Genomic DNA, 19,007 nt, shown 5'->3' with positions numbered 1-19,007 from the left:
CTGGTGGACTCCCACAAATGTGATCCTTAATAATTTTTTCAAAGGTTTTCCTAAGAATAGAGGTGAGGCTAACTGGCCTATAGTTACCTGGATCCTCCTTTCTCCTCTTCTTGAAAATAGGGACCACATTGGCCCTTTTCCAGTTGTCTGGGACCCGTCCTGAGCACTATAAATGCTCAAACAATCGTGCCAGTGGTTCTGCTATGACACTGGCCAATTCCTTCGTCACCCTTGGATGAAGATCATCCGGGCCTGCTGACATAAGCACATCCAGCCCCTCAAAGTGTTCCTTCACTAAGTCGGTGCTAACAGTTGCTGAGCTGTTTTCCCTCCTGTGCTCATCTGTAATCCAATTGGGAGACTTGTGTTCAGGAATATGGAAGCAAAAAACTCATTGAAGGAGGGACAAAACTGAGCTCTATCTGTCACCAATTGCCCTACTCTGCCCTGTAGGGGTCCTACGTTACCTTGCACCTTCTTTTTACTCCCTATATACCTGTAGGACTCTTTCTTGTCTTTCATTTTCGTTGCCAGCCTAAGTTCCATTGCAGTGATGGATGGCCCTTCCAACTGACTCCCTGCAAGTGCGAGCCAAGTAGGTATACTTCTTGGTAGCTACGCCCTGCTTCCACAGCCTGTATGTCTTTTTTTTCTCCCAGGCTTTCCTGGATTTCCCTGTTCGAACAAGAAGGAAATCCAGGAATCTTAATCCAGGTATCTTAATGATTTGGATACTGGAAAGAGATCTTCATGAACAAATTTGCAGATGACTCAGCTGGCAAGGATTACAGACACTGGAGGACAGGGGCACAATTCAGAAGGATCTTGCCAGATTGGAAAGCTGGGATGGAGCTAACTGGGTTCAGTGCTGACGTGTAAGGTGCCACACCTTGGGAAGAATAATCAAAAACAAAAATATAAAATGGATGACAACTAGCTGGATGACAGCACTACAGAGAAGGACCTGGGTGTCTTGGTGGATCAAGATCTGGGTCTGTACTGTGCAGCTGCACAAAAGGCAGATATGATTTTGGATAGCATTAATAGGAGCATTAGATGCAAGATACATGAGGTGAATGGTGCCTCTACGTGGCACTGAGGGCTTATCTAGAGTACTGTGTCAGTTTTGGGCTGCATATTTTAAAAAGAACATGGAAAAGTTAAAGCGGATCCAGAGGTGGGTGACAAAAATGAAAAAAGGGCTTGGAAGGCAAGCCATATAAGGAGAGGATGAAGGAAAGTGCAGCTTGTGGAAAAGGTGATCAAGAGGGGATATGATGAGCCTTCAGAAAGCTGAAGGGCTTCCATAAGAAGAGGGGGAAACACTTTTTCTGTCTTGCTGCAGAGAGCGGGATGCATAGCAATGACTTGAAGTTACAATGAAGTGGGCTTAGATTGGATATCAGGAAACACTTCTTCCCTATTAGAACAGTGAGGCAATGAAATAGACTGCCTGGGCAGCTGTGGAATCTCCATCACTGTTTTCAGGAAGAGATTGGCTAAACATTGGTCAGGGATGATCCATGAGTACCTAAGCCTGTGGTAAACTATGGGTATTTCCCATGCTTCTGGGCATTGCTGGGTGTCATGAGGGACTGGGAAGGAAATTTCCCCCCTCTTGTTGCTACAAGTGTCAGGGGTTGTTGTTTTTTTGCCTTCCTCAGAACTATTGGGGGTTGGCTGCAGCCAAGGCTGGGGATTTTGACTGGGGTGCACCAGTGTTCCTGCCAGACTCAAAGTTCTGGAGGCTTCTGGTTAAAGGATCTTGCCTCTTTGCCCAGTGTCAGCCTGATCACATTTGCAGTCCAGAAGGAATTTTATTCCATGGTCAGAATATTACAGACTGCAGGGGTTTTTGCCTTCCTCTGTTATGGGCATGGCTGTCCTCTTTGCATCTTTTAAGTATATTTTAACAACCTTTGCAGCAGCAGGACATTGACCACTGTTGTGCTATGCTTTATCTGGCAGGTAAGGGGTGCAATGCTTTGTAGTTGTGTGACGGTTGATTGTGTAGTTTTAGAAATAGGTTAGGCAAGGATTTGTGTGGGATAGTTTGGATAGGGATAATCCTGCCTTAAGCAGTCAGTTGGACTTTTTGAGGTCTCTTCCAGCCCTATTTTTCTGTGACTCTGTGAAGAGTGGTCTTGCAGTCAAGGTTAATGGGGAGATCCAGGGTAAATTTCTTGCTCTGCTATGAAATCTCTGTGTGATCTTGGACAAGTCACTTAACTGCTGTCTACCTTCATTTCCCATCTGTTAAATGAAACTAAGCTTTCTTTGGCCTCTGGGGTGGATGTTATCCTTCATTTTGCATTTGTACTAAGCACAATGGGGATCTGACTCTGGAATCACCAGTCACTACTGTGTTCTGGGTAACAAGGTGTTATATTGCCAAGGAAATCAGCTTGAAAATCAGCTTGTCTGTCTTAGCATGTTTCTGGTTTTTTCTGTGCAACCTCCTGGTGTGCAGTTTGTAGTCACTGGACAACAATGACTGCATCTTAGAAATGTGAGTTCTGTGTCCTGTATTTACATTGATAAAATGAACCATTCGTTATCTGGAGAAAATCTTCTCTTTGCTTTTTCTTAGCTGTGTTTCTGTGATGATAAAATTGGAGGATGGGAGATAATGGTGTTCCCCGTGTTCTGTTTGTTGTCAAAACCCATGTGTCCTGGTACATCAGGTACAGTTACTCTGTTTCTTTGCAGGACACTGGCATTGGAATGACGCAGGAGGAGCTCGTCTCTAACCTTGGCACCATCGCTAGATCTGGCTCAAAGGTGAAAAAAAAAAAAAAAGCTTCACTGATTTCCATTTCCCTGATGATCTCCCATCCTGTATTTCATGGGCCACTATCTATGAAGGACACTTTGTTAGGAGGTAAAATTAACCTCATGTTCCTTCTGAGTAAGGGTTGGTTCCTGGTTGAGGCATATGGCGCCAGGACAATATTAAAGAAACAGTTTTTCTCACCTATGACCAGCCTCTGTTATGAATCCTGTATCTTGTCATCACATTGCACCAGTTGCTAGACACAAGCTTCTTTCCCCCAGACCATCAAAGTAGAGATCAGGAAGATCTGTGCATGTCTGACACATGCCCAGGTGGCAGCAGAGGCTAGTGGGAGGGGTGAGGGGTTGGTTAAGTGCTGTGCTGCTGGTGAGCTGTCATACTAGCTGTTTGCTGCTTTGTATGTTTACTGCTTTTTTCATTGCTGGGGTGACCTTTTTTCTGAGTAATTGCACCTTTCTTCTCCACCTGTTATGGCAGACATGGCCCTAGACAGCACTTACCTGCTCCAGAGCTGTGGTATCTGTTCTTACTGAGGACTGGGTAGCTGGAGCTACTTCAAGTAGGCTCAACTCTCTGGAGCAGTATCAGAGCATTGAACAAGCTTCCTTCTGGAGGTGAATGTATCAGAATACCAGGTGTACCATGTGTATGCTGGGCACTAGGCTCAATCAGTCAGTGTAGGAAGACTGATCATGTGATGGGGCTTGTGAGGAGGCTGAAGGGGCCTCTGGAGCAGCAGAAGATTAGTGGACCTGCATTGTGGTGTTTCATTGTCCCTACAGGCATTTCTGGATGCCCTGCAGAACCAGGCTGAGGTCAACAGTAAGATCATTGGCCAGTTTGGAGTGGGTTTCTACTCTGCCTTCATGGTGGCTGACAAAGTGGAGGTGTACTCACAGTCTGCAGAGCCTGGAAGCCCTGGCTACCACTGGTCGTCAGATGGGTAAGAGCCTGCAGAACTGGAAGGAAGGCCTGTGTGTCTGTGAAAGCAAGAGTGTTGTGAAGTTGCCCATAGTCCTGCCTGAGTGTGGACTAGCAGCTGTGCCCAGAGAGAGGAGGTGAGGTTGGGCACTAGTCTTTCACAGTGAGGTGCATAATTTAAAACCCTGCTTAGATTACAAGTGAATAGCCTTTGTTACAAAACCGTCACTATCACTTCTTGAGTCAGTGGCTTGGCAGTGCTAAGTCAGGGTAATGGTGCACTGGGAAAATGTATGAGGGGAGTGTGTATGATGCCTGCTCACTTTGCACCTCTTTGCACCCAAGTGCTTCACTCTTACAGGTTTGTCAAACAGGAAAACCACATATGAATTCGTGCTGCTAAGATGTGTTCATTTGGCACACTTGGGGACTGCAGCCATGTTTCCCAGAGAGAAAGAACTAGGGGTGCGCTGATAAAGATTTTTGGGCCGATACTGATGGCCGATTTTTAATGAGCCATATCGGCTGGTACTGATCTGATTGCTGATATGCAGCCTGGCAGCTTGGAGAGCAGTATCTGGCTACTAAGTCTGTTGTGAGGAAAGGGACAAGGGGGGAGGGAAAGGGTTGTTGGGGGGGGCAGACTGAAGCTTCCACGGTGAGGGAGGGAGTGGGGCAGGGCATGGGACAGAGCCACAGCTCATCTGGGGGGGGGGGGCCGCAGGGAGGGGTGGGGACAGCTCCTGCCACTGGATGCACCCCAGGGCAGTCGGGGGGGGGGGGGGGGGGCCAGGCATGTGCCCCCTAATCTGTGTGCAGGGTGAGGGCAAGCTGCCGTTGCAGGCTGGGGCTGGGGGCTGCACTGAGCTCTACCTGGTTGGGGGGGTTGGGCTGGGGCAGGTGGCAGCGGCACTGCTACGGGGCAGTTATGGCAAATTTTGGGGTGGCTGTAGTCCCCTTCTCCCACCCATAGCCCTGCTCCCAATGCCACCGCACACCCCAAGTGCAGCCCCAGCCCAGCCCCCCTCCTGGGGTGTGTACAGCAGTGGGAGCTGCCCCCCCCCTGTCCCCAGATGAGCCGCTTGCAGCTTCATCCCATGCTCTGCCTCGCCCCACCTGGCAGTGCCTGCCCCAGCACCAGCCCCACTCCCTTCCCCACCACGGGGACCTCAATCTGCCCCACCCCATGCCCCCTCTCTGCCCCTTTGCCCCATACCCCATAACAGACTTACCAACCAGATGCTGCTCTCCAAGCTGCGCTTCTGGCTGCGTTGGTGCTGGGGTGCACGCGGCGTTTTTCACTGACATTTTCTTGGCTGATGTGTCTGATAAGCTGATTGCCGACAATGTCCACTTTCCTTTTATTGATGCCAATGCAATATGGGACCGGTGTATCGGTGCACCTCTAAAAAGAACGAGTCAAAGACAACATCAACTTCTTTTCCTCCATCCCGACCAGTAAGCCTCGGTCTTGCCTTGCAGAGACACCAAGGTTGAAAGGGAAATTCAGTCTCCATGGTCAGGTCAGCTTGGCTCTTAGCTTTTCTCTTGAGGTGCAACCACAGTGGCCTTCTGTACTGCTGGTATATATGTGATCTTAAGCCCTCTCTGAACTGAACTTTGAGGTGTGAACCACCAACTTTTTTCATGCAAGCTATAGGATGTCTGTCAGGTGTCATAATCTTGAGTTACTGCAGATCTGGAACTGGGTTAAGACGGAGCCCTAGAGGTGGAAAACCATATTCTATTAAAAGCCCTTAGGGAGAGAGAATGTGTTGAGTTACAAATCCCTGAAAACTGTTTTATAATGAAAGCAGTATAGCAAGTCAAAGTGTCATTGTGCTAAATACTAATTTGATGAACCACAAAAATGCTGTAATCCTCCTACTAGGATCACTGGAGTGTTGCCTGCCACTCCTGTGCCTTTCACTGGTGTTGCTCACCATGGCCTGTCATCCCCAGTCCGAAGGCAGGTATTTTGAAGAAGACAGTGTGGAAGTGGCCATTGGTGCTAGAATTAGGCAACAAAGGGCATCTGTAACCAAGTGTAGCTGCCTCACGGTAATTCAGAGAAATAAGCATAGGTTGGGACCCATAGGTTTGGATCAACAAAGAATTGCCCAGGCAGCTTGGCAGGAGATTGAGGGTTGCAAGTCCTTTTATTTGAAATGCACAAGATTGTGACATTTTGGGGGTGTTGGTTATAGCTGTGTTGGTCTAAGGACATAGGCAGGCAAGGTTCTTTTGGTCAAGGTTCTTTCATTGGTCTAATAAAAGATATATCACATTTACCCAAAGAACCTTTTCTGTCAAGGCTGATTTTTCTCTTCCTCTTAAACTAAATGATCCAGTGTGCAATGTGTTATCACTCAGTAAAGGCTGCTGGTATTATTTTGAAGCATTGTATGCCAGGACCTGTAGTGTGTGCTTTCTGGTACCTCCCCTCCCCACCCCATGTTGAGGTTGGTAGAGCTTGCATTTGGCAGTTCCTGTTACAAGCAAATGCTTTTAGGGTTGATTTTTCAAAGGCATAAGAAGCCTGTAAGTGCCCAGTTCCCCCTGAATTATAGTGGGAGCTGGATGCTGCGAGCGCTTGTCCTCATTGTTAAAACATTGTTTTTCACTTTGCCTTATTAATGAACATTCCCTGGAAACAGGGTTATATATAGTGGTATGTTTCTAATCCTAGGTCAGGAATATTTGAGATCGCTGAAGCTTCTGGTGTCAGAACTGGGACTAAGATAATCATCCATCTCAAAGAGGAATGCAAGGTGTTTGCGAATGAGGACCGAGTCAGAGGTGAGCAGGGCAGAAATATGCTGCTGATGTGCTTTGATTCCTCAGAGCATCCACTGACCTTAGGAGCAGGAGATAAAGGTAGGGGTGCACCAATAGAGATTTTTGGGGCCAATACCAATATTCAGTTTTTAAGGAGGCATATCAGCTGATACTGATCCTGTTTTTGATAGCATGGAGAGCTGCCTCCAGCTGGTAAGTTTGTTATGGTGGGGGGGGAGGTGCAGATCCCCCTCACTGTGAGGGAGGGGGCAGGGGCAGGCACTGTCCCCTCATTGTGAGGGAGGGGGCAGGGGCAGGCACTGTCCAGCCAGGGCAGGGCATGGGACAGACCTGCAGCTTGTGGGGGGGGCCTCCCCTCGCTGTGTGCGCCCCAGGTGGGCATGGGGGGGGGGGGGGGGGGGGCAGGGGCATGTGCCCCAGGATATGGGTGGGGCAGGTGGGCTGGAGCTGGGGCTGAAGCTGTGCTGGGCTCTTCTTGCCGGGGGCTGGGCTCGGGGCAGGGGCTGTAGCCATTCCAAATGTCACCATAGTGCTGCTCCCAGCACAGCCCCAGCTCTTCCCAGTGTGTTGTGGGGGGCAGGGGTTGAGCTGCGAGGAGCCAGGGCTGCACCAGGTGCATGGTGGTGCCAGAACTGGGAGGGAGCTATGGCGAAATATGGGGTGGCTGCAGCCTGAGTTCCCCATAGCCCCCGGCCCTAGCCCAGCCCCCGGCAAGAAGAGCCCTGTGCAGCCACAGCTCCAGCCCATAACTGCAGCCGGCTTGCCTTGCCCTGCGCAGATCCAGGGGCACATGCTCCTCCCCCCTCCCCCCCTTGCCGCTGCCGCGCGCCGCAAAATTGTGTTCTAATCCAGGAATGTGCATGCTTACTGTGCTGATTTCTTGCAAGGAAACGGAAAGATCCCTGGGCAGATTTTGGATTTTGAAGAAGGGAGTACAGGTTGTTTAGAGTGGTGCATCCTCACATAACACAGTGCATTTTTTTCCCTAATTAAAAACTAACTAGAAGATTTAGTAATGTGCTAGGGGTCTAGGGCTATATTATATTCTTTTTTTAAGATCTGATTGAAAACAAATATATTGTATTTACTGAATTTCAGGACAAGGTGTGTGTGTCCACCCCCTGCCCCCACACTCCACTTAACATGGTGGGGGAAAAGGTCCCTCATCTTGGAATAGAGTATGAAGCAGTGTGGGGCAGCTGTTCTAGTGCCTGCCCCCTACAACCTCTGTACCCCCCCCCCAAACCTTCCATGCAGTCATAGGCCCCCATCACCCCATCTTCCCCTCCTCACCTTGTGCCACTTCTCTCCTACCATACTCCCTTTACCTTTGCTCTGATGCTAGCAGGATTCAGCCCTGCTGCAGCCTGGAGCACAGAGCATGGCTCTAGCCTGGCCCTGTAGCAATGGTGCCAGCTCCATACTGCTGCTCTGGAGCTGGATTAGGGCCATGCTGTGCGGTCCAGGCTGCAGCAGGGGTGAAGCCTCCCCAGGAGACTCCCCAGGTGACCAGGGAGCCAGCAAACAGGGACTGCAAACAGAGAAAGTAGTTTGCAGGCAGTTTGCAAGCCAGTTGATGGTTAGAAGCATTGCCTATTACCATACAATGGTAGGAACACATCATACTCCGCAGTTTCCCACCTCAGCCCCAGCTGGTGCTCCTTTCCCTTGCACCACCGAGGCCTCTACCCAGACAGAAACCATGGTTCTGGCCTCCACCCAGATGGAGCCCCTGGCTCCAGGCTGCCTGGCATGGCTGCCAGCAACTGGGAATGGGAGCAGGGTCACCCCCACCTGTGGGGTATGCTCCTTAGTGAGGTCCCTGGAGTCCTAGGTGACTGAGTCCCAGGCCTAGGTAGGCAGATTTCATGCCATCAGGGCCCACAAGCAGAAGCCTACTACAGTCAGGCTTTTCTCTTGAAGAACGAAGAGAGAAGAGCATGGATGCCCAACTATGAGAAGATGGACAACAGGAAGGTCAACCAGGAGCTGCACCCAAGGGATGCTCGGAAGATGATCATCTTGGGTCCCAAAACATGAAGTACCAGGGTCACTCCTCCCTTGGAACTCTCACACCACTGGCTCTGGATGAGGGGAATCGGCTAGCTGCTACCCCTAAGAAGAGGTGCAGGGTGGTCATGGTGGGTGACTCCCTCCTGAGAGGGACAGAGGAAGTGATCTGCCCCTCTGACCCCCTGGCCCATGAGGTCTGCTGCCTCCCAGGGGCCCGTATCTGGGATGTGGCAGAAAGGATTCCTGAACTTGTCCAGCCCTCTGACCACTACCCCATATTCCTCATCCACGTGGGCATGAATTACACGGCTCAGAGCAATCCTGGCTGGGTCATAAGTGACTACAGGGCTCTGGGGGCTGGGCCTAAGGGGTTGGGAACACAGGTAGTTTTCTCCTCTGTCCTGGTTGCGAGCCACAGGCCTAGGAGGGACTGATGTATCAAAGAGGTGAACTGGAGGCTCTGGCGCTGGTGCTACCAAGAGGGTTTTGGCTTCCTGGACCACAACACGCACTTCAGAGACAGGGGTCTTCTGGGAAGGGATGGTATCCACCTTGTGTCGAAGGGGAAGGCTCTTTTCTTGGCCAGGATAGCAGACCTCCTCGACAGAGCTTTAGACTAAGATCACGGGGCGGGGGCGGATGGGGGACACAACAAGCGGAGCAAGCCCAGGGTCCAACAGACAAACAACCATTATGACAGGAAGGACACTACAGCACGAGCTGAGGGAACGGAGCTCCCTCAATGTGACGGGAAACTGAGGACCTTCAGTGGAGGGCTCAAGTGCCTGTACACACATGCCAGGAGCATGGGGAACAAACAGGAGGAACTGGCCCTGGAGTCCTTCAAAAGGAGACTGGATGCACACCTTGAAGTTATTTGACCCCACCAGTCTTTCCTGCCTAGAGCATGAGGGCTGGAGCTGATGATCTCACAAGGTCTCTTCCAGTGCTAAATTTCTGTGAATCTGTAAAGCCAGCTAGTGTAAAATGCCTGCTAGTGCTGAAGCAAAGGAAGCAGGAGGAAGTGGGGCAGGTTAGGGATAAAGACCCTGAGGTGGGGAGGAAGGATGGCAGGGACCTGAGGCTGCAAGGGGGCAGAAGCAGCATGGGGAGGGAGGGGGGAAGCTTCAGGGGACAGGCACAAGGGGGAGTAAGTTGAGGAGGGCCAAGCTGCCTGCCTCCCCCACTGCCTCTGCACTGCCCCACCCACTGCTCCCCCTGCCGCTGCCTTATTACTGCCCCCCTAATGTGTGTCCCCACTGCCTCACCCACTGTCTGCAGTAGTGGGGGGGAGGGGGGCACAAATATAAGATTCTCTTCCAAAAATTAGGTTCTATACTGAAAATTCTATACATGGAAAATGTATAAATTCATTATAATCTAAATATTAAAGGGTTGTCTTAAATTCCAGGGTCATCTTGGATTCAAGTAAATATGGTAACTGAGTTTGAGTGGGGGAAAGAGGAATGATGGTCCGCTCCAGGGTAGGGCAGGCATCTGGTGCCAGGGGAGTATAGTTGTTACTTCTCAGCCTGGTCATGGACAGAACTGCTCCCTGCACCACAGCATAAAAGTCTTCCAGATACTCCACTAGGGCTCCAAAGTGCCCCTCACTGCCCTTTATGCATTGCCCCTATCACCTCAGATGCCCCCTGGCTTCACTTTGTCCCGGTATCCCACATATCCCTCATGCTTGCCCCATCAGGCCGTACCACGTCCCTCAGACCCAACTGAGTCTGACCGTACCCCTCGCTGCTGCTGTGAACCCACTGTACCCTGCACAGACTCATCCCTGTGACTCCTTACCTCCCACTGAGCCCTTCCATGATGCTCTGAGCCCCAAACCTCATTGCAGTTCTTCATACCCCCAGGCCCCCTCGCCCATAATCTCTGTTGCTCACAACCCCCCTCACAACCCATTTCAGTCCCATGGCCCCTATCAGCCCCCTCAGTCCCAGGCCCTCCTCATCCCACATCTCTCTACCCTACTGGTTTCCCTTCCCCCCAAAAGGCCCCTTGGTGCCCACCAGCCCCCACCCAGTCCTTAATGGCCACCAGGAGCCCGTTCCCCTTCCAAACAGTTCCCCTGCCCCTCATGGCCCTGGCCCATAGGACAGGATAGCTTGATTAATAGAAAATTAAGGGTTGTTACCATATTTCCCCAAATCCAAAACAACTTCAAATTTAAGATTACACCCCCCCAATAATTGAATTCTATGCCTGGAAAACTATAATGAATTTACATATTTATAATTTTCTGTGTATAGAACCTAATTATTGGTGGGGGGTCACTTTAAAGTCCACATCCCCCTCACCTCCACCACTGCTGCAGGGAAAGCAGTGGTGTGGGGAGAGGAGGGGGCAGACTTCTTGCCCCTTGCCCACCCACCACTTGTGCTGCATATGCCTGTGTTCCTGGCCACTTGCCCTGCCCCTGCCTTCCCTTCCACCTGCTGCTACTTACCCTGCGCGGCAGCTCTGACTCCAGTTCCAGCCCAGCGCACAAAGCACACAGTGGCTTCAGCCCTGGCCCCAGCCTGGGGTAGATGGCACCTCTGGGTTGGGGCTGGAACCAGAGTCACAGCAGCTGCCTGCTCCAGTTCAGTACTTGAATCCAAGGCAGGCTTCCCACCCCATGTTAGATGTGGAAGAAAACCGCATTCTGGAAATACGGTAACACCTATGGAGGCAAGAGATAAGCAGAAATTGAGTAGTTAATGAGCCATGTAATCTGTTGGTTCCTTCAGCTCTGTATGTCCCTTCCTGCTGGGCAGTTTATTCTAAATTTTTGTGGTGCAGGAATCAAAGTGGGGAGGGAGTGAGCTAGGGGGTGCAACTACACCACCAGAACTCCCTTTCCCATCCCTCCTAATCCACCCCAGGGAAGAGATGGTTGAACCGAGTACCAAGTGTTTTCCAGTGACATGCTTGGGAGCTTAGACCGTGTTAGTATTTTAACTCTCAGGCTTAATTCCAGCACACACAGGGCTTGGAAAAACACTGTTCAAAGATAAGTTAGAGCAGGGGTCAGCAACATGTTTAGCTAGAGTGCCAAAAACACCCCAACCCTAACCCCCGCCTCAAGTTGGCATGCCAGGGGCAGATGCGAGGGGCCTGATCCTCATTGCTGGTGGTGGCTGCACATGCGCCTCTGAGTGAACAGCAGGGGAGGGGCCAGGGGCAGAGCAACCCCAGCCTCTCCCTTGCCATCGGCTTTTTGGTGCACGTGCAACCATTGTGGGCACAACACAGCCAGGGCTCTGGATCACAGTGCAGCTGTTTGTAGTTTCCTGGCTACAGCTGGCCTGCAGCAGGGCTTGCAGCTTTCTGGCTGCCTGCTGCAAGCAGCCTGGGAGTGGTGGTGTGCCAAGCAAAATGGTTTTGCATGCATGCCAGGGGTTGCCAACCCCTGAGTTGGAGAAAGGAGAACTTCCAAATGGACAGTTCACTGCAGTGTCAAAATCCAAGCAGTGATTGGACCTTTAATTATGTGACACTTGCTTTCAGTGGACCTTTCCTTATATTAAGGTGCAAATTGGATGGTGCGTTGTTTAAAATTTCACTTCACATGGGAGTTCATTAAAAAATTAGTCATTACTTGGCCAGATTGAAGTTAACCTTTTATGGGTCCAGAAAGATGCTTCTTTTCCCTTGGGAACATATTTCTGCAAATTTTCAATTCTCACTGCAGGTTGCTTAGGAGTCACTGCTGTGTTTTGGTTTGGATTTGGGTTTGGGGTTGGGTTGGATTTGGTTTGTTTTTTTAAAGCAAGAACTCCCTGTATAACGGTAAGTGTCTCCTTTTCTTCTTTTACTCTCAAAAACAATATGAAGAGTGCCTGTTAATTTTAAAAAAAATTTTTTTTAAACCTTCCTTCCCACCCATTCCCCAAAACACCCCCATCATCTTCCCTTTGGTAGAAACCAGGTTTTTTTTAAACCTAATCCTTACAAGTGCTAATTTTGAGCCACTGAAAAAGCTGGGTGATCATGGAAATACTTTGATGTCCTTTTAACTACAGGTTAACTCTATCTGCTCCTTGCTCCATAATGGGTGTGAGAAGTGCCAAATATTATCTGTTGCCTCTATGGATACATCTTTAGTACCACACAGCAGATTCCAGAAGTCAATGTCTCACCTCGAACCATCCATATTCCTGAAGTCAACTCTATGGCATTTTGCTTAGCCTAGTTTTAATAACCCCCAGCAATAAGACTTCCTCCACTGCTTGTGGAAGAGAGCTCCACTGCCTTGTCTTCTGGAAGGCTTTCCTACTAGTCAGCTCAAATGTTTCCTTTCTAATTCTAGCTCATTACTCCTACTTATATTTCCATGTACCGCGTGAAATAACTCCTCTCTTGCTTTGTTGTTCACCCTGTTGGGAAGCTGGACTATTCTGCTTTCATCACCGTTATCTCTTTGTTAGCCCTTTGCTAAGCTAAACATTTTGTCTCCCCATCTCTTTGGGGGTCTTTGTTTCCCTTTCTTGAGCTTTTTCTAGTTGATATGTGTGTTTCCTAGTCCCCCAGTGAGGAAATGGTGGAGGAAGGTCACTGTAGACCTCTGAAACATTTCAGAAGGGTAATTTACACTGAGATGATTTGTCTCGCAAAGCCCAGATTGGATACCATGAGGAGATGAAAGAAACTGATAAGATCCTTTTTCTGTTTTGTTTAAAATGCAACTCTGTTTCCTTGCTCTCTGTTTCAGAGGTGGTAACAAAATACAGTAACTTCATTAACTTTCCTCTTTACCTGAATGGGAAACGCATCAACACCTTACAGGTAGGTTCAAGAGTCATTGAGTCAGAGCTTCGTGAAAGAAGGAGACTCGTAACTTTCTAGTGGTGTCAGAAGCGAGGAAATGGAGTAAAAAATAATGAATTCCTGTCCAATGAATGGGAATGGTAGGCCAAGGAACACCAATATTTGCAGATTGGGAGTTACTCCACAAAAGAAGATTAATCAGTGTTTGTCTTTCCAAGTCAAGTCTGCCTTCTGTTTTGGTATCACTTGTTTACATGCATTGGCTGTACCTCTTTTATCAACATGTTTGCTGACATGCTAAATAATTCTTGTAGATCAGGGAATTGCAGTTTTCCTTAACAAAAGCTATGCGAGTGGGGTTATGTAGGAGACCAAACCGGGTGATCACAATGCTCCCTTCTACCTTTAAAATAAAAGTTCCCAGCACTGGACCCTAATCTGAACAGAATAAAGGAAGCTGCTGTGAGCAGCACACTACAGGGGTAAACTAGCATAGGGTTTGAAGGGCCGTGAGGCAGTTATTGCCCTAGTGGGAATGTTAAGTCTTCCTGCTCCCCTGCAGGCACTCTGGATGATGGACCCCAAGGACATCAGTGAATGGCAGCACGAGGAGTTCTATCGCTTTATAGCCCAGGCTCATGACAAGCCCCGCTATGTCCTGCATTACAAGACAGATGCTCCTCTCAACATCCGCAGCATTTTTTATGTGCCTGAGGTGGTGAGTCTGTCATTCTCTTCTCAGGGCATGTGCGGGACATCTCCTTCTGACAGGATAGAGTAGGCTGATGAGGTCACTGCAGGAGTGAAGTCCCTTTGTTGCTTTCCAGCTTGGGCAAATGTTGCATCATGCACCTGGGACTGCAGGTTTGCTTGTTGGGTAACCAAAAGGTGTAGTACCTGGTGCCTAGAAGAGACAGCATCATCTTGCTGATGGTAGTCACTTGCTGAAGAAGAGTTATGATGAATTGACAATTTGTTCAGAGTAGATTTGGCTGAAGTAGACTTCATAGGGGAGAAATTCTCTCAGAGGAGGATTCCTTGCCTGCCCTCATTCAGGACTGTTTAGATTGGGATGTGGTCAGCTGGCTCAACCTTAAGACCGTATTCATTTGAATCCAAAATAACCCTGAATGTAAGAGGACCCCCCCAATAATTAGATTCTATGCATGGAACATTTATAAATTTTATAATTTTCCACGTAACTTTTGTACAGCAGGGAAAGCAGTAGTAAGGGTTTTTGGCAGACTGGGGGAAGCAGTAGGGGGCAGGCAGTGGTGGGGGCCAGGCAGCTTGCCTTCTGCCATCTGTTTCACCTACCCCTGCCCACCTTCCCTGCAGTCTCCCCCACATCCTGCTTCTGCCAACATGGAGCCAGCACTGCTGCTATAGAGCTGTGCTGTGCTCCGAACTGGAGTGGGGATGGAGCCTGCTGGCAAGGACCAAGGCTAAGTGGTTTCATAGTTAGTTTCATAGTTTGTAGGGTCGGAAAGGACCTGAGCAGATCAAGTCCGACCCCCTGCCATGGCAGGAAAGAGTACTGGGGTCAAACAACCCCAGCAAGGTGTTCATCTAGCCTCCTCTTAAAGACCCCCAGGGTAGGAGCCAGCACCACTTCTCTTGGAAGTTGTTTTCCAGATCCTAGCCGCCCTGACAGTGAAGTAGCGCCTCCTAATATCTAGTTTAAATCTATCCTCTGCCAGCTTGTGACCATTATTTCTTGTTACTCCTGGGAGTGCTCGGGGGAACAGGGACTCCCCCAATGCCTGCTGGTCCCCTCTGACTAGTTGTAAATGGCCACTAGATCCCCCCCTCAGCCTTCTCTTGTGGAGGCTGAACAGGTTCGGGTCCCTTAGCCTCTGCTCGTAGGGCCTGCCCTGCTGCCCCCTGATCATGCGAGTGGCCCTCCTCTGAACCCTCTCCATGTTGTTCACATCCCTCCTGAAGTGCGGTGCCCAGAACTGGACGCAGTACTCCAACTGCAGCCTGACCACTGTCGCAGAGGGGGAGGATCACCTCCTTGGACCTACTTGAGATGCATCTGTGGATGCATGACAAGGTGTGGCTGGCCTTCCTGACCGTGTCCTCACACTGTCAGCCCATGTTCATTTTGGCATCAATAATGACTCCAAGATCCTTTTCTGCCTCTGCACTGACAAGAAGGGAGCTCCCCAGCCTGTAGGTATGCTGTTGGTTCTTCCTCCCCAGGTGCAGCACCTTGCACTTGTCAGTGTTGAAACCCATCCTGTTCTCATCTGCCCACCCCTGTAACCTGTCTAGGTCCAATTGCAGCCTATCCCTCCTTTCTAGCGTGTCCACATCCCCCCACATCTTAGTTTCATCTACGAATTTGAACAAGGTGCTTTTTACCCCCTCATCCAAGTTGCTGATGAATTTGAACAGTGCATGCCCAAGGACCGAGCCCTGGAGAACCCCACTGCCCACATCCCTCCAGGTCGAAAATGACCCGTCTACCACCACTCCCTGGGTGCGGCCCTCCAGCCAGTTAGTGACCCATTTGACTGTGTAGGTGTCGACGCCAGTCCCCCAGTTTTTTAATGAGAATGGGACAGTGTCGAAGGCCTTCCTAAAGTCCAGAAAGTCTACGTCCACTGCTACCCCTGCATCTAAGCATTTTGTGACCTGGTCATAGAAGGCCACCAGGTTGGTCTGACAGGACCTGCCTCTAATGAACCCATGTTGGCTGTCCCTAAGCATAATCTCCCCTGCTGGCCTCTCATGGACATGCGCTATGATAATTCTCTCAAAAAACTTACCCAGGATCGAGGTAAGACTAACTGGCCTATAGTTTCCTGGGTCCTCCTTCCTCCCTTTTTTGAAAATGGGGACCACATTGGCCCTTTTCCAGTCCTCTGGCACCACACCAGAGCACCACGAGTGCTCGTAAAGCTGTGCCAGGGGTCCCGCAATGACCTCCGCTAATTCCCTCAGTACTCTGGGGTGGAGATCAGGACCAGATGATTTAAATATGTCCAGTCCCTCCAGAAGTTCCCTGACTAGATCCTCACTGATCATAGGTCTGTGGGTGGGGGGCAGAGTCTGCAGGGAGGGAAGGGTATGGGGGCAGGGGTCTGAAGCTAATGAGGGGAGAAGCAGGGAGTACAGAGGTAATGGGGGTGCAGGCAGCAACTACAGCTCTGGTTCTGGCTCAAACCTGGGGCCAAAGCCACTGCGCTGCCATCCCCCTTCACCCCTGGGTAATTGATTCTAAGACAAAGGGCTCCCCCCACTGTTAAATAGGGGGTAAAAACTTGTCTTGGAATCAAGTAAATATGGTACATATCAGTGGAGCATGATGCTTTCACATGATCCCCAGCTGCAGCCCTAAATAAAACTCCACTGGTTTTGTTGTATTACCTCATTCTTGCTTGCTTCTGCAGAAGCCATCTATGTTTGACGTCAGCAGGGAGCTGGGCTCTAGTGTTGCACTCTACAGTCGTAAAATTCTGATCCAAACCAAAGCTGAAGACATCCTGCCGAAATGGCTGCGTTTCCTCCGAGGTATGGCAGAGGCATGTTGTCACCTAGGGCAGCATGAATGGTGATGCAGGATAACATTTGCAGGGCCTCTGAGGGGAAGGGTAGTTAGCCAGGGCTGCCGCCTCTGTCCAGGTGTATGTTTGCCTTAAGTCACTCACTGTCACCTTCCATATTCTAGGTGTTGTGGACAGTGAGGACATTCCCCTGAACCTCAGCAGGGAACTGCTCCAGGAAAGTGCCCTCATCAGGTGAGCACCCAGTGGGGCCTGTCCCTCTAACCCTGTTGGATTGTGAGGTTGTGTTAGTGCTCTCCTGTCTCTGGCTGGGTAGTGAGAGGTGTTGGGGGGTTGGGATTGCCTTTGTAGGTCTGGATCTGGCAGGCTGAGCTATGTTCTTCCCAGTAGTAAAACTGTTTATGTCTACATTAACACTGTGGCTAGTAAAGTGAGAAGCTTCAAATGATGTGATCCAAGAGGCATTTCTTAGCTAGACCTGATAGACAAAGTGTTATATTTGCTCTGCATCACCTAGCTTTCCTGGAGTGAGTTAACTTGTCTAAAACAGTTGGGAGGAGACTGATTAAGCCAAACTCATTAGCCACATGTCAGGGTTGCTGGGTTATCAGGGGTTACACTGCTTTGAAGTCTAAGAGAGTCCAGCAGTGTCAAGCCATCATGCTCTACCAGTGCTCTGGAATTTGTAATTCACTGGTGCTTGGTCTGTTACCCTTCAGGGTGCATCACAAGGTTCCTGTAGTAATTTGGTCTTCAGAGTTTAGGGTTCATTTTCACTTCATTGTGTGGACTTAGATGTTAGTGCCTCAGAGCAATTGATAGATCCTGGAAGTTTAGGATATGTTCTATGTTGTATAGTAACCAAAGTAAGTCTAAGTGGGGCAAAAAAGGTCTCTGAGTAATTGTTTAACCAGCCCCCTAAGCATGGCTTGATGTAGCCACATCCTTTTTGTATTTGGTGATGGAAGATGTAGCAGTTCATTGCCTATACAGGTTTCTCTCGCTTTATGCTGTACATGTGTTCCTGGAAAACGGCGCATAGCTCAAATTCACATAAAGGGAACCCACTTTACAATGTAACAAATAGGGATATGTTCCAAGACATCGACTGTACTGACCCCCAGACCCACTTCTACCATTTTTACAGGACAGTTTTGGTACTCGCCAAATTCAGAGGGCCCCTCACCAGCTTCTGCATGGTTCAAAATCTCCAGTTTTGTCTGCAGTGTTAATAAAGTTCTCTTGCACTTCATTGATGGACATGGGAGAGGGGTAGGATATAAGCTAGCGGGATGCTTAGAAGTCATAATGGAGATGGCAACTACAGAAACACGTGTCACAGACAATGAGCTGAGAGCACAGATCCATGCAGGAGACTATAATTTGGTGCGTGTCACTCCCACAATGCACCACACAATGACTGCAGGCTTCCGCCACACGGATCGCATAAGAGTGAATTTGCCTTGCATATAACGAATTTTTGGTATAAAAAGGGTCACTGCATAAGAGTGAATTTGCACATACAGAACCTGCATAAAGCAGGGGAAACCTGTAGGTAGGGCCCTACTGGATTCACAGCGGAAGCGGGATGTGCTGTGGCTCCTTTAATCTTGCAGGTTCCCCCCATGCTCCCCTCCGCTGCTGATTGGTGGAGGGGAGCCCCACTTATGACTAGCTTCTAATTGGCAGGGAAGCGAAAACCACGGTTTTAAATATGGCCTCGTTGCTGCTGATTGTCTGAGGATCCCTAGTGGCCCTGCTGCTTGCTGCTGACCAGTGAGGAGGCAAAAAAGGTGGCATGTTTAAAACCACACGCACAAGAGAACCTGCAAGATTAAAGGAGCCGCAGTGCAGCCCACTTCTGTCATGAATTCGGTAGGGCCCTGTCTATAGGGATAATACACAAAACTCTTCACACACTGCAGTCTCCTAGGTCAAAGGGGAACCAACTCCACCTGGGAGTTTGAGTTACCACTCCTCCTTTCTGTATGTACCAGGATCTTTTCCTGCTGCAGATGAGTAGACACTGATTTTAGATCCCAGGTGTAAATGGGGTGAGGAAGGTTGGCTTTAGTCTGGCATTTCTCCTTTGGCTTTCTAAGCCAAATTTTGTGTAGCAAACGCATCACCAACATTGTATACAGGAAGGTGGGTGTTCACCCTAAACCTTAATAGTCTTAGTCTATTAACTGCCTTTATTC

The 19,007-nt window shown here is 49.5% G+C and overlaps 1 protein-coding gene and 1 long non-coding RNA gene across 3 annotated transcripts in view; one reads left to right on the top strand and one right to left on the bottom strand.

Moving 5' to 3' along the window:
- The window catches only part of LOC109283719 (uncharacterized), a 44,284-nt gene that overhangs the window by 7,540 nt on the left and 17,737 nt on the right, over positions 1-19,007 (bottom strand). The window contains exons 2-3 of one of the 2 annotated variants that reach the window (XR_009456299.1): positions 4,948-5,120; positions 3,700-3,774 (exon numbers count right to left, since the gene is read on the bottom strand). This is a non-coding gene — a long non-coding RNA (uncharacterized LOC109283719). Of the gene's footprint in view, positions 1-3,699; positions 3,775-4,947; positions 5,121-19,007 lie in introns of those variants that run through there. The other variant, XR_009456298.1, reaches the window with a different exon arrangement.
- Positions 1-19,007, top strand: part of TRAP1 (TNF receptor associated protein 1) — a 54,317-nt gene that overhangs the window by 28,231 nt on the left and 7,079 nt on the right. Inside the window, exons 5-11 of the mRNA NM_001287295.1 lie at positions 2,710-2,781; positions 3,577-3,737; positions 6,405-6,514; positions 13,239-13,312; positions 13,857-14,012; positions 16,693-16,813; positions 16,971-17,040. Coding sequence (NP_001274224.1) covers positions 2,710-2,781; positions 3,577-3,737; positions 6,405-6,514; positions 13,239-13,312; positions 13,857-14,012; positions 16,693-16,813; positions 16,971-17,040 — 764 coding nt within the window. The remainder of the gene's footprint in view (positions 1-2,709; positions 2,782-3,576; positions 3,738-6,404; positions 6,515-13,238; positions 13,313-13,856; positions 14,013-16,692; positions 16,814-16,970; positions 17,041-19,007) is intronic.

The sequence above is a fragment of the Alligator mississippiensis genome, chromosome 13 (assembly GCF_030867095.1).
Source record: "Alligator mississippiensis isolate rAllMis1 chromosome 13, rAllMis1, whole genome shotgun sequence".
NCBI lineage: Eukaryota > Metazoa > Chordata > Crocodylia > Alligatoridae > Alligator > Alligator mississippiensis.
The sequence above is the reverse complement of the archived record's forward strand: the minus strand, read 5'-3'. Positions and strand labels throughout refer to the sequence as shown.